The sequence below is a fragment of the Eptatretus burgeri genome, chromosome 4, assembly GCF_056783735.1.
Source record: "Eptatretus burgeri isolate ZD-2024b chromosome 4, Ebu_testis_v1, whole genome shotgun sequence".
Taxonomy (NCBI): domain Eukaryota; kingdom Metazoa; phylum Chordata; class Myxini; order Myxiniformes; family Myxinidae; genus Eptatretus; species Eptatretus burgeri.
In genome coordinates this window covers 134,533,697-134,557,696 of record NC_140964.1, presented here as the reverse complement: position 1 = coordinate 134,557,696, position 24,000 = coordinate 134,533,697, and the positions used below count along the sequence as shown (strand labels likewise).

Below are 24,000 nucleotides of genomic sequence, written 5' to 3'. Positions count from 1 at the left end.
GGAACGCGGCTGAGGTTTTCGCCATCGGCCACGCCAACGCAGCAACGTGTCCTGTCATTGGTTGGTAAATAAATGGCCATAACTTGGGAAGCACTTGTCCGATTAATATCAAACCTTGAAAAGGCACATCCTAGAGGTCCCCAGCAACATATCTGGCAAGATTCAATTGGATCGGACCAGTGGTTGTCGAGAAACAGTGGTCACAGACACACACACAGACACACACACACACAGAGATTGCTGGAATTATAGATAGATATGCTTTCCTTATAATGATCAGATTTTGAATTACAAGAAAAGAATAAAGGAGATGTAAGGGGGGGTGGGGGAGGGTTAGTGTTGGGGGGGAGGGTAGGTGGGCTCCCCCACCGACCCACCACCCCCCTCATCTCTCTCCCTCCCCTCCCCGTTTTCGTGTGGGGAAGGGTGGGGGGTTGGATGAGGGGTGTGGTGGCTCAAAGGTGGGGGTGCACAGGGGGGTGGGGCTTGTGTGGGTGGAGCTTTGTGGGAAGGGCTTGTGTGGGTGGGTGCGGCTTGTTTGGGTGGGGTTTGTGTGGATGTGGCTTGTGTGGGTGGAGCAATTTTTTTAAATTAAATAAATATGTTGTGTGTGGGAACTAATAAACTAATCACTAATTATGTGGATATGATGGATGTGGATGTAGCTTATGTGGGTGGGGGTTGTGTGGATGTGGCTTATGTGGGTGGGGCCCGCATGGGTGGGGCTCGCGTGGATGTGGCTTTTTTGGATGTGGCTTTTGTGGGTGGGGTTTGCATGGATGGGGATTGTGAGCGGAGTCAAAAAGGAGCGGAGTTAAAAAAGGGGTGGTCAAAAAAAAAGTTTTTCAATTTATCTTTGTCTTTTGTAATTCCTGTGAATAAAATGAAACGAAAATCTCTTCCCCCTTTAAATCGCATAATTTGTAAGTCCAAGGGTTTTTTTCAATTTATCTTTGTCTTTTGTAACTCCTGTGAATAAAATGAACCTAAAATCTCTTTCCCCTTTAAATCACATGATTTGTAAGTCCAAGGAACTGTACCGACGACATCAACAATTTAAAAAAGTTAATTTGTCCATCGCTTGGTATAACCTTTTTCAAAATGAGATTTCCACCTGTATATTCTTATTATATCACCAACTTTGAACTTAGGCTTTCGGACATTAATCTATTTTTCATATTTTAATTTTGTAAATGTATCTGATGGTTTAATTTTCGTTGAGGTATAAATCGTATTGGTTCGCGGGTGCCAGCAGTGACCAATATTTTCGTTGTGTCTGTATGTCTGTTTGTGACTCTCTCCAGAACATAGTTCCGTGACGTTTGATGCGATCTTGATGAAACTTGGGCACAAGCTAGATATCATAGTGTAGTTGTGTCTTTTTGTATGAGGGGCGTCCCATGCCCCTTGTGGGCGGGGCTGCGCCCACTAGAACTTTTTTTCCCGCAATTTAATTTCCTAGAAGCTGTGCGTAATGTCTAGAAGTAAAACATATAAAAAATCCGATTTGATTTCGTCAATTTTAACGGAAGATATAGGTTTTAACGGTGGGGCTTCCTCAAAAGTTTCCACTAACTAAATTGGACCTATCGTGGCATTGTTCAATAATGCCCGCAAACCATCGTCGCCTCCCGGGTTGTCATTGTACTTATCTACAATGTCCTGAATTAAAGATAACCATTGTTGAGAACTGAGTTGAGTGAATTTTTTTTTATATAGCCTCTCTTTTAAAGTGCGATTAAAATGCTCAACAACAACTGCTTTTCCTTCATTAAAGTTGCTGTATAATGTAATGTTATTATTTTAAAGAAAATTCGGAAATGTTTTGTTGTAGAACTCTGTACCCTCATCAGTCCACAGTTTTTTTTTAGGTTTTCTTTTGCTTTTGTTGAATATTTGTTGAAAAGCTAACACAAAAGTATTACCTGTTTTGTTTTTCAAAGGGACAACCCACGCATATCTACTCCTCAAATAAATAATGGTTAAAGCATATTTGTACCCCTTATCATTATTGAGTTCAATCAAATCCGCAGACCAGATATAATCAACTTCCTTGGAATAAACTTTCCTTCTTTGAATCTTTGTGATTATTGGTTTATGTAATTCATCAGCTAATTACTCTTCAATCGTAATGACATCATTAGACCCTATAAGTTTTTTTAATTTCCAAGCCCAAGTTTCAATTCAGCACTGATCATCTTCTTCACAATGAACCTATCAACTTTTTCTCTCAAGGTTGGATTTTGTATCACAGACAAATTATACAACATTTCTCTCTCGGCTTCATGTTTTTCTTCCAACGTCGTGTTATTCCCGTAATCAATATCATGCTTCATGCACACTTCATCAACCCTATTGATAGGTTTGCTCCACGGTTTAGGATTGCCAGCCTCATCTAATCTTTTATTCAAGTTTGTTCCTGGACCACAGAAAGAATAGCCTGGAAGATGTAATTCCCCTGGTATTCCAGTTGTTGTAAATTTAATTCCTGATAAAAACTTTTGTATATCTCCCCATCGTTTGTGTTTGGTGATGAATTCAATCGTTTTTCAGCCACACACCGAACATGTACCTTTTTGGATAACCCTATTATTTTTACTTTTAACATACGAGATATTTTTACTCTCGGTTTTCTTTTTACATTTGAGACAATAACTCATTTATTTATGTGAAAAATTCCAACAGAGGGCGAAAACCTTTATAGTTTCCAACATGCACATTTGAATCTTAATTTTTAAAATGTAAAGAATCCTTAGAAATGTCTTCACTCTCTCCTCCATTTATTTTAGAAAAAAAATGTAAAACTTTAATCAAAGTCAATTACACCAACATCATCAATAATATAATATTTTCCTTCTTTCTCTTCTTGAGCTCCACTTTCTCGTTTACATCTTCTCTATGAAATCGATGTTAATAGTCTTAACGCATATATTTCCAATATACTTGCCAATTATTTGTTTTCCTCCTCGGTGCGTTGAGATTGATTTATTTTCTGTAATATCTTTGATCTTTTTATCATCTGACTGGTTTCCATATTTTAATATTTATTTATTCTCTCTCTTCCCTCCCTCTCCTCCTCTCTCTTCTCCCTCTCCTCTTTCTCTCTCTCTCTTCTCCCTCTCCTCCTTCTCTCTCTTCTACCTCTCTCTCATCTCCCTCTCCTCCTCCTATCTCTTCTCCGTCTCCTCATTCTCTCTCTTCTCCATCTCCTCCTTCTCTCTCCCCCCTCTCCTCCTTCTCTCTCTTCTCCCTCTCCTCCTCTCTTGTCTCAGTTTCTTCAACTCCTTCCTCATCCCTTACTCTCCTTGAACCACTTTTACCCCACAGAATATCATACATATATTCATCTGGATTCTGTAATACTCTTGAATCCACAATTATATTTCTCATAATAGGAAACCAATAAGATTTGTTGATGATTTCTATAAGAGTTTTGTATTTCATCACCTTTAGAAGTTCATTTTTATTCAATATTTTAATCAAATCTCTATTTGTGGGTTTTTTTAAAATCAGTATAAGGCCAGTTCTTTTGAAAAATGCCAGTGTGTATATTCCAATTCATAAGGAATGTAAAATCTCACACCCTTTTCTTGTAGGTATCCTTGAATGCAAATATTATAATTTCTTGAAGCGTTCTTGCTGTCATTTATGTATCAGAAATATATGACAGATTAATATGATGACACATAATACCAACCCATCTTCCTGTTCTTCAATGAGTTTGTATTCCTCGACTTTGTATCATTATCCAATTTCCTTCCTTCTTTGTCATATAAACTATTGCTTCACCATTGCATAATTTCCTATTCCTGAAATCATGTATTTGTTGTTTGCGAATTGTGCTTCCACATATGTCCTGATTCTTACCAAGAGGATAATATTCTTCTTTACGGGACTGATAAAAATCATGTAGGTCTTCCAGGTTGAATGCAAAAGACCAATTATATCCTAAATCCCACATATTATACCTCCATTTCTCTATTCTTATATTAACTATACTTCCTTCTTTATAAAATTCAATACTAAGCAGATAAATGAATTTAATAAGAAAAGGTGTATGGTTTGTTGAACCAGGTGTTGTGGTTGTAAATTCTACTTGTTTAACAAAACGTGCCGTTTTATTTTAGGATATAAATTGTGATAAATCACTTGGTCTCACCAAGTCATTCGCATCAATCGGGCTTGGATAGTTTATAAATATTTTACATATTAATATTTTTTGCTATACTTTATTTCTGTCATTCAGCCTGTGCCTTTATGTAATAATTTGATAAATCAATATCCAGTTCTTGGGATACACCAAAGATAGAACCATCTTCGCCAACATCAGTCCTTTATATAAGATTAAAAATAATGTCATTAAAAAATGTATTTTTGTTGAGTTGAAATAACACATACAGACATAATTGACGACAACACTTGGAATTTAATTATTGGACTTGAAATGTTTGATAAACATGATTCTGTAAGAATTTTATTGCTTCAACAGGTGGTGGAAGAACACAACTATCAAAATAATATTATTATAAATACAAACCCAATGAGAACCATTTCCATTATTATCTTCTAAATTCATAATAATATTCTTTGTATCTTTTGCCAAGTTTATTAACTCATCTCTCATACATATAACCACATTATCAATTTTTATTTCTTACAATATTTGACAAGTTCTAAATATGATGTTTTATTCTTTCCAAATTCTTTAAACCACTCATCAATGCTCATTTATTACCCCTTTTAGGTAATTTTACACCTGCTTGTGCAATTGAAGAAAGCCTATCTCCAACCAACAATCTCGCTTTATTAGGTGTAAGCTTTCAAGTTTTTCAGCAAAATCTACAATTACACCACTTCCACTAATTTGTTTCTCCAACTCTTTGTTATGTCTTTCCAACTCTTTTTGAGCCCGGAGTTGAGCCTTCCTTTCGTTGGCAGTTTTCACCTCTGCTGAAATACCACCCGTCAATGCTCCAGCCACACTTAAACCAGCAAATAAAGGAATTAGAAATGGGAGAAATCCTCCACTCATCTCTCTAATTGAATATTTCTTCAACATTGGTAATGCCATTTCAATTTTAAGTGAGCCAGTATCGTTCAAGATCTTCACCTGTTCTCTTGGAAGCAAAACATAAATTCTTACTGCTCCTTTTCTCTGAATTGTATTCACGTTAATCATACAAGGCTTTTGATTTTGAATACAAGATGATAGTTTATGAAGATTGATTTGATTGACAAATACCCCAGTTGGAACTTTACGACTCATTTATTTTTCAAAAAAATTAAGTGAGACTAATCATAACACCATTATCTGTATTAATCTGTAATTCTGTTTCTTCCAAAAGCAAACAATATGTATCAACTTCTTCACTTTCTCCTCTTTCAATGTATAGGGAAGTATCCACTCGATTCGACTTTATAGTTTCCTTTTGAGCACTCAGGTCAATCACATAGATTGTATTCAGATTTTTAAATGCTGTCATATCCAAAATGGGTTCTTTGATTCCATTGCTTTCACACACCACAATTAATTTCCAATCTATCTCGTGGATAAAATGTTCCATCTGGAGAAACGCGAAGTTGTTTCAGCTTGGCATTATCACTCAACACATTATTCTTATCAGTCGCAGTGTCACCATCTGGTTTTTATAAAATGAGCCACAGATATCGTGGCTTTCCTTCCAGAACACCCAAATTTCACGTGTAAGTGGTTTGGTTCAGTTTAACGTGTTGGGTTCTTCTTTTAAGGTATGATACATTGAGTGGTTTCTTTGAGTTAAATTTTCTATTCAACATTTATTCTGTTTTAAGATAAGGAGTATATTCACAAAAAAACCAACTAATTTCATCAATAACAAATTCATTTTGAGCAGCAAAAGCATTATCAATGCCAAAAAGCAATCTATTTTCATTATCATTCCTTTGCAGTTGAAATCTAATTTTAAGACCACATCAAACTTTAACATGACCACAAAATCCAAATATACCTTAAAGAGGAACTACAACAGTAAAACTATTACCTCCTTTTGTATCATCATTACACATTCCTTTTCTTTGACAATATCCAGGGTCTGTGTTTCTTCCCATTGCCATATCAGAAATAAAACCTTCGACAGCTCCCTTTCCTATTCTACCATTAATGAATATGGTGTAAATTTCATCATTTCAGATGTAGCAAAGACATAATCAACCGCTTCAACTTCTTGTGTTCCAATATACTGTTACGAATTTCACCCGCCTGGCGTACGATCGGCCGCGTACCTCTAATGGCGGCCGCGCTGCCCACCGGAACGGACAATTCAGTCGTGACCCTCTTGGAACTACCGCCAAGGAGCTAGCCATGGGTGGGGGTTTAACCTCACCATAACCCAGTCCGCATTCTACCCGTGCGAAATAGGGTGAATCGCCGAATGTCGATATTCCTAAGTACCCGCGCGGGTAGCGTACCGAGGAGTTGTACGACGCCGCAGGTCGGCTCCGGACACGAACCGCTTAAGCGGCTCGTTCCGTGCTAAGGGGATAACCGAGCGGAGTTATCGCCGACCTCGACGGTTCAGATTACTTTCTGGGTGTCTAAACCCACTACCAATCCCTTCCGTGATGCAAGATGGAACTTTCAAACTAAGGAAAGGACGCAACGAAACGGGTCACAATTTTACAAGCACTTTTATTACACACACAGGCACAGGCACAGGCACAGGCACAGGCACAGGCACACGCACAGGCACACGCACAGGCACACGCACAGGCACACGCACACGCACACGCACAGGCACACGCACACGCGCACACACACGCACACACCAAGCACATATTCACAGCCATACAGTAAGAATGCACATATAACAGTCAAAACAATAAAAGCAACGCAGAGCTACTACCGAATAAAGCAATGTACAAGCCCTTATTCAGGTATACTTAAAAGACTGGCGCCACACACACATTTACACAAAAAGCAAACACAAGCCACCCTCATAGGCAAGGGGGCAGACAGGTCCGTGGACCAAATGTACGTGGGACCTGGGAGAGCGGCCAGGTCCACGAGACCGAAGGGGTCTTACCCGCGCCCTCGTGGCGCGATGGCGGGCTGGCCGCAATGTCAGCGTAACATGCCTGACTCCGTGCCCCTGGCATGGTCGGTGAGCTCCTTTCGGCATGCATTGCACAGGCACGTGTTGGTTGGTCGACACCACGGTTGGGGTGGGGAACGGACGGGGTTTCCGGCGCCATCTCAGCGCGGATGGGGGAAATTGTTGATGCTCGGGGTGGAGAGAGAGAATGGCGGACGCTCCGTCCCGCAAGCGGGGCCTTGGGACTGCACCGACTCCGGCGAACTCTCGCCCCTGAGCCCTCTTCTGCGTCCCTGTTTCACTCCGTGACTCGTCCCTCGACCCAGCAACAACAACCTCAACGACGACCTTCGTCTTCACTCTACCAGCCCAGCCAGCACAGCACCGCACAGCTCAGCACAACCCAACACTCGGCACAACAACCCAACTCATGCGAGTCGCCTTGTGCTCGCGTCTTTATAGACCGGGGGAGGAGCGTGTATGCTAATTCGCGGATCAAAATGCGCTTGGAGGCGGGGCCACGCCACCCGACGTTTCGCCATTGTTTGGGCAAAAAGGGGCGTGAGCCTCTCCTGATCCGATTTCCCTCCTAAAAGGAGTCCACAAGCATCGCGCTTGGGGGTGGGGCCACACCACCCGACGCTCGCCCATTGGATGGAGGAAAAGGGGGCGTGAACCTCCCCTGATCCGATTTCCTCTCCCGTAAAGGCATCCATTTGTACTCGCGGCTCGACGCGTTTGGCAGCAATCACCGAACGGCTTCGGACAGTACGACGTTCGGTGTTGACTGGTGGTGGGGTCGATGGTTGTGGAAGGAGAAAGGCGAAGGTGGTGGGGGGTTTGCTGTGGTGGTTTGGTGTTTGGCGGGCGTCGTTTGGGAATGGTGGTGAAGCAATGTTTGCGGGATGGAGTTGTGGAGGTAAAGAGGCGAAGGTGGTGGTGTTTGAGTTGTTGGGGGATTATTCGTCCAAAATAACGATAGAGAAAGAAAAACGGCTAACTCAAAGCGTCGCAGCCCGGATGAATCACACATATTCCCTTTAAACAACGGGTGTGGACTAACTACACATGAACTTATCGATATATCTAACCTGAGGACCTTTCTGGTGTATTGCAAATTTCCCCAGCCGTAACAATACAAATGAACACTATCAAATATTTTCCAGAAGAAATAATTTACGAGTGTAGCGTTTGTGTTATTCGCAGCCTTAGTGAATGTAAATTTACACCAAGAAACTTTCGGCAAGATTCAAATAAGTTTGTTGATTATTTATTTCAAAACTTTTTGTTCCATTTGTGTTCCAGTCTGTTCCAGTGAGAGCATTTTCCTTGAAGTAGTCTTCATTTTTAGTGGAGTTTGAGATGAGAATGGTATCATCCAAAATCAAAGATGCTATCAATTGCTTCCATACTTGTATTTATTTCGGAAAAAAGATGTTAAAACTTTTGAAACCCTGACCCAAGTATTTGAATTATTTTCTGTCATTCTTGGGGAGACAACTGAGTTTTGCCTTTCTTAATTTCTTTTATTGCTTGCAAATTATGGGATTCCTTTTGAACATCTTTTGTAACCCGCTACACTTTATAACACCCGCTACACTTCCCACAGTAGAAGCAGTTGAACCAATTATGTCTTTATGTTTTAGAATAGTTGAACCGATACCCATGAGACTGATTAGAGTATCAATTATCCCATCTCCTTTTTTTCTAAACTGATGTCCCACACCCCATTGTCTCTTAGGTTTATAGTATCCTCTACCAAGATACATACCTTGACCCTGATAGTATGGGGAAAGGAACTCCTATCCCCTGTAATTATTTCGTATTTTCCCCAACTCCTGTTTCCTCACAATAACCATCGTATTTATTTCTTAGAAAACTTCACGTCGGTGAATTCTGATGGATATAATTTTTCCATTAAAAGAAATCATGCGATTATCTTGGTTCGTTATCCTAAAATTTACTCTGTGTATGTTTTTCCAGACACGGGAAGATAAACCAGATTTTTTTTGGTTCCACATTGAATTTATAACCTATTGGGGTTGAGTATGCACTGAATGAAAATATTGTATTTATTATAATTCCATCATTTTAAGCACCATCAATCAAATCACAGTGACTTTATACCCAATTTGTGCCTGAGGATATTTGAATGACATTATCACTGTGACACATCCCATTCGTTTCATTCTTTTTTGAGGAGAAACCCAATTACTCTCTAAATGAATTATAAATTGTGAAATCAACCTTGTAGTTATTTTTTAATTTAATCGTTGATTTTGAAGTATGTTTTTTAATATCTATAACAATATTTTTTGGTTTATCACCCCGTTCTTTCATAAGGCAAGCCATTTCAGAAGATGTTTGAAAAATCTCATATGCTCCTGGTGAAACTGTTATCGTTTTGTATCCACTTCCTGGATTATTACTAAACTTATCATTTTTCTCTGTGATATTAAACAAGGTATTATAAGTTTCCATAGACAATGAAGATGCTTCATATTCTTGTTGCATGTAGTTGTAGTGGGTATGAAAATGAAGATGTGTGGTTGCTTGTTGTGAAATTAAAACTCAAGATTGTGCTTCTCATCTTATTTAATATGGAATAAAATATCGTTGTTTTGACATTAATTAATTACTAGCAGTAAAGCCTGGCGTTGCTCGGGATTTCTTGCAAATTCCCTGAATAGCTGCTGAAAGCCACAATAAACGTAGCTCCACCACTAAACAGTTAAACGCTTACTACCTCATAATTGACGGCCCTAAACCGCGTAAAGGCTCTTCAATCCGGACCTGTATGGTACCGTAGAAAACGCAGGGTGAAATGATGTATTGACAGGCGGATAAAAGGGGGAAGTAACACACAAAAGATGACTTAGGTTTTCAGAACGGTGGAATTGTTCTTTTGGCGAACTTGAAACTGAGAGGGCATTCTTATTGTGGACGGCTGTTTGATGGGCACCTGAAATAGCGAAAGATTTGAAGGTGAAATAAATTCTACCGTACTATGATTCTTCTATGGTTAAATGCATACCTGTATGGGTCCACCGAGGGCCGTAAATGGAAGGAGCGTTTAGGCGAGTACTTCCGGGCAAAATGGGAGTTGGCTAGAAGTCGCAGTGAGTCCTTTGTCCGTGGGGGAGTCATTAAAAGGCAGCTATTGAAACAAAAACTCAAAAGGCCATTTTTGCCGATGTTAGATGGTAATTGAGGGCTCAATACATCTCCCTTGCAATGTGAAATAGCGATGTGGTGAAAGTGCATGCAGGAAAAGCTACTTTAGGAAGGTGGTGGAGGCTTGTGTCTGACAGGTTGTTTCTAAAGGATAACCATTTTGCACCAGGCAAACCACAGAGACGACGGAGTTATGGTTTGTTACTGTTACTGTTAAGCCCCGCCCTTCTTTCCCAATCAGCCAACGGAGTTATGCAGAAGGAACAACTTCTTGTGCCGAAAAGACGGCGCTTTACTGACCTTACCGTTGGAGCAGCACATCCCTGGTGACTCCCCACCCCACTTAAGGGCACGACAAAATTGGCAGGTGAAGCGCATCTCACCAATTTGTATGTCACCACGCATGGAATAGTTAACTTCGGCCTCGTACTGAAAAGCTTTTCGAAACCAAAACTGTTTGTTTGGGCACTTGACGCCATGGATGTTGTCCCGCCGTTGACTATTACCGTCTAACCTTGCGCGTCGCTCTTGTGGAGTCTCAGTAGACCTAGAAAGAACTGTTCCAGAAGCATTCCTGGAACGCCGAACCGATCGCTGCTCAATATCCTCAAGAGCCCTGGAAGCAGCTGTTGCAGCAGCGTTCCTGGAAAGCCGAACCGCCCGCTGTTCATTGCCCTCCGAAGCCCTGATTTCCGCTGCGAGCAGGGCATTCTGTGAAAGTTGGGCGGTAGTTTCCTCGAGCGACTCGTTTGCCCTAGAAACCCTTTGAGTCGTGGCTAAAGCTGTCCGACGCCCAAGACAAACCCTCTTTTTAGGCGGCATTATCGAAAAAGGTAAACCGAGATTGAAAAGAACTATGGTTTTTCGAACAAAAAAAATTGTAGGGTGGAGTACGACTTCGACGGGTAAATTTGTAAGTTGGGGTTTATATCAAAAAAAACAATATGTGAAAAAGGGGGAGTGGTTAAACGCAAAAGTAATAACTCATGGATAGGAAGTGTAATGTTAGTGTAACCGAACGGCGTTTGAAAATCAGCCGAGCTCAGGATTGTTCCTCCGAACGTTTAAGAAACGACGTCAGAACGGGAAACAGCAGAAGCACAATCACAGGAAAAAAGGATAATCGGTAGTCCACAGCACTAAAGATGCGACCGGACAATAGCGGAACAGGAGAAAATGTGACATGTTTTTCCACGGCATAGCCCGACCAATGACAAATGAGTTGCATCCCAAACCACACGTGAGTGGTCGGTGCAAAAGTAAAGCTAAGGGCAATGACCTTGAGCAACCAATAGGACACGCGCAATGAGGTCATGCACAAAAAGCTTGCACGCATGCACGGCGTGAACTGCATGCACTGGATCGATTTCGTAATCTTAACGTTAATTAGTGTTAATTAACTGCACGCACGGGATAGATTTCGTCATCTTAACGTTAATTAACACCTTAAATTTCTCGCATGCACCACAAGCACAGTACACAAATGCAGTGTATGCAGCAGAAAAGGTAGGGAGGGTGAGCAATTAAAAAGAAATTGCATTTAAGCTTATTTGGGGAGTCGAGTGGGAAGTGCAAGAATGAAATTAATTATCGATTTGTTCTGCAATCAGGGATTTTTCGGCAGTGGCATAGCGGAGGTAAACGGCGCCCGGGGCAAAGTGGAAATTTGCGTCCCCCGTAGGCCTTAAACTTGAGTGGATTTGAATGGAAAATCCCATAAGGTATATCGATTTTTTCGAATATCGGAAGTGTTATGGACAAAATTTATAGCCCATGACCTAAGTTGGACCAAAAGCCATTATCGTACCAAATTTGAATGGAATCGGTTGGAGTTTGTGGAAATGCATAACGAACATACATACATACACACACACACACACACACACACACACACACACACACACACACACACACACACACACACACACACACACACACACACACACACACACACACACACACACACACACACCCTCAGTTTTGTAGATATAGATAGATAGATTTTCATGTTCATGAACTGGTCTAAAATGGCTGATGCTTCATTAAAACAATTGTTATTTCCAGCCTTCTTACCACCGAACAGCAATAACAGTCTATTAACTAATTGTGATGGGTCATTTGGACGAAAACAAACACCTGAACCAAGGATACTTAAAGCCTGAATCATGTGTTTCTCCTTCTCATTCTTCCGACTTTTACCAGATATATTGACCCTATAATTAAGAGAATCCAGCAAATCAATATATACTCTATCATCCATATTTTTCATATCCAATGGTTTATCAAAATACTTTGATTCATCCCTCACAGTTGAACCTTGTCTTCCATCTTTTGTAAGAAGAAACATTCATCTCGGAGTTAATTTGACAGGTGGTTGAACAGAACTCAAGAACTTCAATTCATCATTAAATATCAATCCCTTTTCTTGAACAAGATGGAATATTGCTGGTTGTTCTGTTGGAAAGAGTCCTGCTATGGTTTTTGAATTCGCTCAATATTCATCGTTTTGAAGAGCCTTCACAGTATAATCAGGGGGTTGATTTATCTCTTCCAGTTGTTGAAATAATCCTTCATAATCATATTCTAATTCTCCTATATTCCCTAATTCTTCCTCCGTCATTTGACTGAAATCTTTTAACATTTGAAGTTTTTTTTAGGAGTATATTCTATTGTGGGAACTGTGGAAGCATGTATAATTTTTTGTTAGGAACTTTTTAAAAGTGGTTAAAAAAATTTCTCTTGTTTTCTTTCAAATGCTTCTTCACCCGTTAGTTTCTGTGTGTGTTTCTTCTTGATGTCTTCGTGTTGTTTTACAACTTTTGAAACAAACTCTTGATGTTCCTTAAATCTTCTTGCTCTTTCTTTCACATCCATTTATTTATTGGAAAATATAATTTACTGAATTGTAAAGGTCAACAGGGAAATTTTCCTTTTCTCCACCATTAAAGTAGATGTGTTCAAATAAATCCTTTTCTTTAAATATTTCATCAAATTCTTTATTAACAATAATACGAGTTGTAATTTCTTCTTCACTAATAATTGTATCTCTGCTTTTCATACGTTTTCGTTGAGTTTCTTCATCAACATAAAAACCGAATGATAAAATCTTAACTCCATTACCACTCAGATGTTTAATAATTTATCTCATTCGTTCTGGACTCGTTTCTAATATCCCAAGACCACAAGATTTTTGTTTCTTTAACTCACTCTTACAATGTCAATATTTTGTTGTACCAAGAGAGACCTCCTCAAATATTTGACCTTCATTCTTCAATCGCATATGTTCCTCTCCTGAAATATAGTAATAATCTTCACCTTCTACTTCTCCTGGTCGCATTGCTCAGGTTGTTGTGGATACAATGTGAATCACGTGGTGTTTATTTTTAAAACTTTACAATGTTTTCATTTTTATGATTCAAGAACCTTGATTTATGAAAGTTTTTTTTTCCAGAAGCAGATTTACCCACAAGATTAATAATAATCATTGCCATTTATATATGTAATTGTTTATAAAATAAAATAAAATTTATCCCTTAATATCTCATCTTGTTTCACAACAATATATTTATATTTTTCAGACGTGTGTTTCATATCATCCCCAAATTCCTTTTTAGTACGTAATGTAGAACAATTGTCTCTCCAAAAATTGTTCATATCTATTGAATTTAACTTGAATAAAATAAAAGTATTAGCATTGTTTCTTATTGAGCGACGAGGGAGTTGAAAGTATAATTGACTCAGATAAATACAATTACAAGAAGAATGTCTCCCTCTTGTGCAGTAGCTATCCATTACCGTTTGGTTTCTCCCATTAACACAATCATCAAAGATAACGAGGTTCTTTTTTGATTTATCCAAATCTTGGGGTGAAGGTTACTCATCCGTATTATCACTAAGAAGACAAGTTATAGCTTTTCATTTCTTTTTACATTTCTGTGTATCACAAAATAGTTGTATTATATCTTCAATGTAATAATAATTTCATTCATTTTGAAGTTTAAATGAACCGATTATATCTTCTTTTTGAAGACCTGCATTAAAACCTTGTGAGAGTAGTTGATACTGAGGTTGAAAACTTGACTTTGTAAAAATTATTAAATTAATTATCATAATCTAAAAAGTTGGGAGTGAGGAGCATCTTTAATAGCAGACAGGTTTTTCCACATCCACTTGAACCAACTATGAGACATCTTTTATGGTTGTTAAATTTTATCTTATTTTCCCAAATGGGTAAAAAATCGTTCATTTATATATTTGGAAAACAGGTTATTAAATTTTTCATTGGCTTTTTGGAAACTATGTTTTATCCTAAGTTCAGGTTTAATTTCAAGATAATCCATTATTTTATTTATACAATATCTTGTGTTGATATTTCCCTGAAAATTACAATCGTTAATAATATAAATCATCAATCCATGAAACATTACCGTCATTTGTTCAGTCTCTTCTGTTGTAAGAAAAGGTGTTATCACCCTCATACTTAACATTCATTTCTCTTGTTCATCTTGTCAAGTAATTCATTTTTGATGTAATTTTGATAGTTATATTCTTTTTTATTTTCATTAATTAGAAGATAATCACAGAATATACATTGTTTATGGGCTTCTGACTGTGTGTAATCCCACTCTATCACATGCAGGACAATTCTCAAATTTGTCATATGGAGAATCAGGGAATTCAAGAGGCTCAATATCTCGTATACTGTTCATATTTATAAAGTAAAACTTTACTTCCAATAAAATTCATCTTCGGTACTTTCACAATCATCTCTAAATCTACTTTCATTACTATTGTTTGAACACAAACTCTCGGTGTCATAACTGTCTTCTGTTCCAACAGAGATACTATCATCACTCTCATAATCTTCAAAATCTTCAGTTGAATAATGACTCATATTTAATGAGTAGAAAAAACATTACCATCTATATCTATATATTTTTTTCATTAACATATTCAACTACTACATTTTTTTATGTTAATGGTAATTTTAAAATGGTCCTTAACTACGACTGAATGAAATGTCATTTCACCTGATATATTAACATCCTTTATTTCATCAATATTTACATCTTTAGGGTTGTTGAAAAAAAACTACAAATTTATCCTTGCATATTGCAGATGGTCTCATTATTTCTTTCCAAAGCTTCATCAATAAGGTTTTTCTTTTTTGATGCATTTTTCTTGTTTCATTGCTTTTTCTGGTTTTGAATATAGTGCCAGAAGGAGAGGAGAAACTTTCATAAGAGCTACTTTAATTGATGTTCTTCAAGATATAATGAAAGCCCTTCCACTGAAGGAAATTGAAGAACATATTATTCGTCACAATTGTTCTCATCCAATAGTTGTTATATTTATCTTTATTCAATTTTACATCCTCAACATATTTCTCAGTATCTTTTACAAATGCAGAGATTGATTGAAACAGAGATACAAGGATTATGACCTTTGGTGCAAAACTTCCTCTAGAACATTCCAGGAACAATATAACGTCATATAGGCTATATGGCATTTCGCACTCCTCGGATTATCTATACTTTGATGAAATCAGCGTAAAAACAAACTTAACTTAAAGGGGGTGCCACGGGCAAGGTGTTCGAGATAGAGCAAAATGGTTTAAAGACTTTAGGTGGGGAATGACCTCAAGAATATGCATAAAAAATATTGTCGTCATCCCTGCTCTCAAAGTTTTGGCAGACGTATGATTTTTTTGTCAAAATTCGCAATTTTCTAAGTTTTTGATGTTGTGACCTTGACATTGGGACAAAAATGAAAAATCGGACAACGAAAAGTTTTCCATAATTCATTTTGCTATTCAAATACTGAAGAACCCATTCCATTCACTCAATTCCCGAGGAGAAGATAGATTTTTAATGCGACTACCCCCTAAAAATGGCTATTTTTTTGGGCGTGGCTCCACCCACAATGGGCGTAGCACGCCATCATCCAGGAAAACACAACTAGACATTGATATCAAACACATAACCAAGTTTCATCAAGATCGGATCAAAGTCCACAGAGTTATGCTCTGGACAGACAGACATGCCGGAAGGCGGACATGGGCAGTCGATTAAGTCGAATTTAGTCATTTTTCAGCCGTTACTAGCCAACAAAAGCGTCCATAACAACGGTTCTTTCTCACACATAACTAGGACATACCATGAACCTACCATACCAGTTTCATGTATATCTGACACATTGTCTCCGAGATATAACAAACTTCGTTTTTTTATTGTTTTCGACCAGGGTTCATTCAAAGTCTATCTTCTCCAACAGTTTTCATAGGATCCGGCTGGAAATTTTTGACAATATAGCTGAATGTACTGCCCACAGTCGCTCGTGGCCCGATTTTTGAAAAAATAATTTTTTTAGGATTTTTCAAAAATTTCAAAGCCACGTTGCTAGGCAACAGATGGGCCCATAGCAACGGTTCCCATTTGCACACAACTAGGTCATGGTATGAACCTACCAACCAAGTTTCATTGAAATCGCCATTGTATTAACGGAGCACTGGACCGAACAGACATACATACAGACAGACAGACAAACATATCGATGGAAATACTGATAATAAGGGAAGATAGATTGACTACCCAACATAATGAATATAGTGGTCACTCTGGCTGGTGCTCTTGAACCAACAATAATGTTTCAACAGTTTTTAAAGCCCTTGTTATGGCCAGACAATGCATGGAGTTTTATTTTCCCCAAAACTTCAATAATTTAGAACTGCAAAAACAGAAACAGTGTTATAGGAACACACTGTGTGAAGTAAGATCACAATGATCTCAAATGTTCATTTTAACTGTGTACATACTGTTTTTAATACCTTACCTTCTTTTTTGTTTTGAATCATGTTGTTCATACTTTTAATTTACTGTTTTGAATTCCATGTCTAACTGTTTAACTTTGTTTTAATGAAGGTGTACAAAAGTCAGTCTTTCTCTCATCTGGACTCGTGTTGCTGCTTTTCAGCAGGAACAGAAGTCAAAACTCCGAGATCACAATTAACAGAACCTGTCTGAAACATAGATGAAGGGTTTTCCGACAAGTCATTTCCATTTTTGGATAAAGATGAAAATATGGCAGCTGGCTGTTTGAACTTTGCCAACTATGCTGAAGCCCTTGAAACAGATCATGGAGACCCATCTCATCATATAATTAAAGTAGGAAACTGCAAAAACAATACAATGTTAAAATATTTAAGCGTGCTGAACTAGAGCTCCAAAAACACAATCATCTTCAATGAGATCACGCAATTTTGTTCTCGTGTTTCTTGTTGTTCTTTCGCAAGTCATTCTGCATGGAAATCATGACTGCATGCTGTATAAAAAGACGCATCCAAGCTTATTTCATGTTCACAAAATGTGGGGATGAAAAGGAAAAATGAGAAAAATACATTTCAGGAAATAGGAAAATGGGGAGGTGGTTTGGTGGGTTGGAAAGAGAAAGGGTGTGGTCACATTAAGGATAAAGGAGAGGAGGATGTATGAGGAATCTTTACAGGAATGCAAATCAACCTTTATAACAGAGAGTAACAAACTTTCCAGTTGGAGTCAAAATGGAATTGTTTTCCCCCACAAACTGGGAACAAATTTCCCATTACCATAAATGATGTGATGGACAGAAAATGAATCAAATGACAATTTTCTAATCATAATACAGCACTGTTAAGTTCCACAAACCTGGATCAACACGAGGAGAAGCACTGCGAGATTCTTGTGTTGTTGGATCATCTGACTCTTTAATCTGAACAGATGACTTCCAAAGGTTTTGAGGAATATCCATTTGGTAATCATTTCCCTCTTCCAGATCACCTTCACCTGCACACAATTCGACATTTAACCCAACATTGCAGAAAGAACGTAGACATGTAAACTGTAGTTATTGAAGTTTAATTCACAACTCAGACCTTGATTAAAGTTTAAATTAAAATATTAGATTTTAAAAGATTCTTTTTCAAAGAAAGACCAAGTTGTTAGGAAAAAACCCGACAATTTTCATATTTTGCGAGTTTTATCCACAAGAAGGTTGGAGTTTTTTTTGTTTTGTTTTTTAAGAAAAATGAAAAAAACAAAAACATCCGATTGTTCAACCCATGATTTCCAAGATATGAGGAATTATATGATAAATCTTGCTGTTTAAACAAGGACAAGCCTGTCCACACCTCCACAAGAAGCCTGGTGTTGGTTTAGCGGTTGGTGTGGTGGCTAGGGATCAGAGGGTCCTGAGTTCGAATTAACAACACCGAGAGTCAAAGCGTCCCGTCAGCCACTGAATTAACACCAGGGGGTTGACTCAGCCTGTCATTCTTCTGAGGTCGGCGAAATGATCACCAGTATACTGGTAATCGGGGCACTGCATCAGCGGCATAGCCGCGTCCCTAAACAATGATGCAACCAGCAGCCAAAAAGGCAGCACATGATGGGAACTTCTACAAGAGGTAAAAAAAAAAATAATAAAAAAACTACCAGTTGTGTCGGGACAACCTCTTGTGCCATTGAACATGGAATGATTTGGAGTTTAATGCAGTTTAGAAAAAAAAGAGGCTTATTTTAATCAGGAATTCAAAGATGTTGGACAACACAAAATTGCTCCAAGAGATTCCACAAGTTACAAACTAAAAACGTTCATGGAAGATAAAGGTATTTATTTACATTCTTGGGTGTAAAATATAGTGACATACCAGACTTGAGTCTAAATCCATCATCCTGAGAGCGGGGGGTGCAGACATCAGTGAACCCGATTCCACAGAATCCAGGAACGTTTTCTAGCTGCACATTTTGGAATCCAACAAACTTTTGGCAGAAACTGGAAAGCTCTCGAATAACATTGTCTAAGTTGACGAACAGACTTCCCAACAGAGAAGAGCCTGCAAGTTGGACAACCTGCGGCTTCAAAAAAGAATTCACAAATTTACAGAAGTCAGCATACGTTGCAAATTGAAATTTCTCTTTGGCGAGTGAGAGGAGCTCTGTTCGCAATGAATCCGACTCTGTACAAACTCGAAGAACCTTCTCATTCTCAATTCCAAGCTTATCGATCACTGTTTGGGCTGTTTCTGCTCTCAGGCCTTGTGATTGGAGCCATTCCAAAAAGCTCCCCATTCCACCGATGACCTGCCAGAGACACAATATTGATGTCAATAGAGGAAGTGTTGTTATATTGGTGTGGTCATCCAGTCATACCAGTTGCCCTGTTCAAATCCAGTGAAGCATATCAATGTGACAGTAAAGTAAGACCGTTTGGGGGTTTTCCCCACCAGATTACGTGTTATGCCGAGATACCGTTTGAATCGACCCAGCGTTATAACAATTGTGGCACACACATAGCGTGCAAATTAGGATGAGCAAGCTTGATGTGCAACGTGTTGCAGATGTGCGGTGTTGAATCACCACGGCCAATCATTCCCTTTACAGGTTTTTCTGTGTCACCACAGCACGATGACAACCAGAATTCACCCCGAGACGAGGGATATTTAATAAACAAAGGCAATGGGAAGGAAACACAAGGAAGCAATACAATATCAAACTCGAGACTTGATTAAATAAGGCAATTCTCTGGATGTGTGTGCATATGAAAACCAGGAAAGAGAACAGGGTTGAGCAGATCTCCACCAAAATTTGCATTCGTGTTGGTAGTACACCAGGTTAGGTCGTGGGCACAACCTTCCTTACCTCCCCACCCCTACAACCACCCCAGCGAAGAGATGGGGGAGAGCACTGACTATTTTCACCGAAACATGTGCCACAGTGCAAGTGGTTTACTTACCCCTGCTGTGGACAGGGGGGATTATTAGCTGCGGCACAAAATATATTCACCCCACCTAAACCCCATTCTGCTCGAGTGGGTGTTTTGAGTGTAATCTGTATTCACAAGACAAGGATGGCTGTCCGTTCGTCCGTCCGTTAGCTGTTCCGCCGATTGACTGTGAGAATGCTTGGTGCAATATGATTGGCTCCTGGCAAGATTATCGTATATGCTTAATAAAAGCTGATATTCGAAATCTGATTCAATATTTTGATGATCAGAACTCATGGCCTTAATAATTATGTTGAAATCTGGAGGTAAATCGGAGAAAATTTCAGAAAAAAACGATTTATTAAAACCCCATATAATAATACGCTCAGCAGGACACGAGGTAAAATTGCTCTAAACAGAAGAGTTCTATTCACAATCACCAAGAGTTCCCTGAAACTTTTCTCTTCAGTGTGAAAAGCACCAAAGTGATGATTAAATACATCATCATACGTCGGAAGGTTGTAGCCCATCGGCAGCACAGGCATTGAGGAACAGTTTGTGTAGGCCCCAGGCTTCAAGCCTTACAGCCTATCAGATGATTCCTTGATGGCCCAGTGGAATTGGAATCGATCCAACCTGTACAAACACGATGTATTATTTATACACAGAAGCATTGGTAACGTTTTAGCTTCATTACATATTCAGGTGTTTTTTTCGAGGCACTGAGCAATCACGCCAGCGTTCTGTGTCTATACACCGTCCGTGTTATTTTTTTTATTATATTTCGGGAACAATTGAGGCTGTGCTGCTTATACACCGTATATTTGTGCATTTCACATTTATGCCTGAAGCACACCAAATAAATCCTGCCAAACGATTTGACCCGTTCCCCTTTCACATTCCCAAAATTAATCAGACATCTCGTAATCCATAACATTTTGTTGCTTCTGTGAATGTCATTGTCTCTTTTGTGTTCTTGGTCTTTCACAAGCCTTGATGATGCATAAATAATTTTTTTTAAAGAAATCCAGTATTTTTTCTGCATCTCTTAATATTAATTGTTTATTAATAAAGTCGCGCCACAAGCGAGTAAGATCGCCATCCATGTAGCGATTGTTATTGACACGGGTCCCAGTGGAGTGTTTCTGTGGACGTCCACACACTGCGTCATCTTATTCTTCTTGTTTGACTGGCAATGTATTTCGCTCCCAAAAAATATTTGTTTGTGGTTTTGACCTCTAGCCTCCACCCTCTAACTTCACCCAATGATCTACGAATGGAAAGGTAATCATCAATTTAATTGGATGAAAGAAAACCCGTTGGCATGGTTACATATTCCATTCGAACATAGGTGAATAAACTATTCGTCATGTTGAAATTTTGCCACACCGACAGCTTTATGACTTTCTTGTACAACACTTTAACCACTTTTCCTTCTTCCTCCTCCTCAATCCCATCATGCCTCCGAAAGGGATGAAAACTGATGATGAAAAGAGAGAGCAAGCTCGGCAACATATGCAAGCCAGAAGAGCAAATGCGGCAGAGATGGCAGCTGTAACAGGAACGTGAGAGAATGAGAAAACAAACACGCGAGAAGATAACGACCACACATCATGAGAAAATTATGCTGGTAAAGAACGAATGCAGGCATGTCGACATTCCATTACAATGCAAGAATAGGCCCAAAACACGACATGGACTATTGGCTCACTCAGATGCTTCCATTAGAGCTCAAGATAATGTCCGAAGACAATCCCATCGAGTGAAATCAAAAGAGACGATCAGAACAAGCCTTTCAGATCTCATAAACAGGTCCAGAACAAGTCTCGACAGTCGGTAGGAAGAGGGAAGGAAGGATGTTGGAAGTGGTCAGGTCAGGTATGGGAGCATGTGCCAGAACAGCGCGTCGCTGCGTCCACTTTCCGCCGGTACTCCAGGGGCCTCCGTCTGGCCATCCCCCAGGCAGATGCCAGGCCCATCCCCATCTCCTTGAGATGATGGTCAACCTGCTGCAACCATGAGGCACGTGGTCGGCCCACTGGCCTCCTCCACTCATGAGACTCCCTCGCTGAGAGAATCTGGTGAGCAGGATCAGCGTCAGGAAAACGAGCCACATGTCCATACAGCCGCAGCTGACGCTCACGGACTATGCAGGTAACAAATCTCATCCGAGTCTCTCTCAGCAACCGCTCGTTGGACACAAAATCCGACCAGCGATAGCCAAGGATTCTCCGAAGAGACCTGGTACCAAAGGAATTAAGTCTCCGTCTCAGATCCTTGGTCAAAGTCCAAGTCTCGCACCCATAGAGCAAGACTGGAAGTACCAAGGACCTGAAGACTCGGACTTTCGTCCTCCCGCACAGGTTCCGGCAGCGCCACACCCCATGATCCAGTGAATCCATGACTCCCCAGGCCCGACCCAGACGTCTATTGACCTCCGGCTCACAACCTGCGGAGACATGAATATCACTGCCAAGGTAAGTGAATCTATCCACGACCTCAACATCCTCACCACAAACAGACACAGACAGGACAGCAGCATCCAAGATGTCACCGAAAGCCTGGATCTTTGTTTTGACCCAAGAAATCCGTAATCCCAACGGCTCCGACTCCTCATTCAGCACCTCGAGGGCCCCCAAGAGGATGTCTAAAGTCTCCGCAAAGATGACTGCATCATCTGCAAAATCAAGGTCCGAGATCTTGGCATTGCCAAACGATGCACCGCAACTTGATCTCTCCGACATCCTCCCAAAAATCCAGTCCATACAAGTGCTGAAAAGTGTGGGGGCAAGTACACATCCCTGACGAACTCCAGTAACAACTGGAAATAAGTCAGAGGCGGTACCACCACACTTCACAGCACTCTCAGTACCAGAGTAGAGTTCAGACATCAGATCGATCAGTTTCGGTGGCACCCCACGAAGACCAAGAATCCTCCAGAGGACATCCCGATTCACTGAATCGAACGCTTTACAGAGATCAACATAGGCTGCAAGCAGCCCCTGCCGAAACTCTCGTCTGCGTTCAGTGAGGACACGAAGTGCAAGGATACGGTCAATCGTTGACCTCTTTGGTGTAAAGCCTGACTGCTCTGGACGCTGGTGCTCAAGCAGATGGTGGCGAACCCTATCAAGAATTATCCGAGCAAAGACCTTGCCCGGCACTGAGAGCAGCGTCACCCCTCGGTAGTTGTTGCAGTCTTGGCGATCACCCTTCCCTTTCCAGAGAGGGACAACAAGGCCCCTCTTCCAGTCAGTTGGGATGATGCCTGTGTTCCAGGCAGAGCACAAAACTGCATGCAACGACGCGAGTGCAGCATTTCCACCAGCCTTGAGAAGTTCAGCATGGATGCCACAGATCCCTGGAGCTTTGGCCCGTTTCAACTGGTTCACCGCAGCCCGTGTTTCCACAAGCGATGGTGGACCACAGTTGATTCGAGGGTCAGCAACAGGGATTGTAACACCCTTGACGTCCAACTCGACAGCTGGGGGATCAGCCTGGTACAACCGCTCAAAGTAACCGGCCCAGCGGGCCTTCACTTCAGACTCCTCTGTCAAGAGCCTACCACTCTCTGCTCGAACTGCAGTGCTCCGAGGGATGGGCTTGGATGAACGTAATGCGCGAATTCCCCTGTAAGCGGGAATTCCTCGCACATAGGCCTCCTTGTCCACCCTCAGTGCACGTACAGTTTTACGCCTCAGCTCCCTGAACAGCTCAGCTCTGCCATTCAGCCTGGCCCTGCGACTCTGGTCAATGGTATCCAGTGTCCCTTGAGAGACAAAATTCTTCTTTGCCCTGCGGTGAACTCCAAGGCATCCACCGGCAACATCAAGGACGGTGGTCTTGAAGGTGCTCCACAACTCTTCAGGACCCCCAAAGCACCCAGACCCCAAGTGTCCACTCAGCCTGTTCGCAAACTCCTCAGCTACTCTCTCATCCCTGAGCTTGGCAACATCCAGCCTAGGCTGGGATGGTACCATTCTCCAGGATTTAAGGTGCAGCTTTAGAGTTGCTACAA

At 40.3% G+C, this 24,000-nt stretch overlaps 1 protein-coding gene across 1 annotated transcript in view; it reads right to left on the bottom strand.

The window, feature by feature from the left end:
* LOC147029167 (uncharacterized) overlaps positions 1–24,000 on the bottom strand; it is a 91,274-nt gene that overhangs the window by 49,131 nt on the left and 18,143 nt on the right. Inside the window, exons 2-3 of the mRNA XM_085876356.1 lie at positions 18,928–19,360; positions 17,927–18,064 (exon numbers count right to left, since the gene is read on the bottom strand). Of these exons, the coding sequence (XP_085732482.1) occupies positions 17,927–18,064; positions 18,928–19,348 (559 nt within the window). The 5' untranslated portion in view covers positions 19,349–19,360. The remainder of the gene's footprint in view (positions 1–17,926; positions 18,065–18,927; positions 19,361–24,000) is intronic.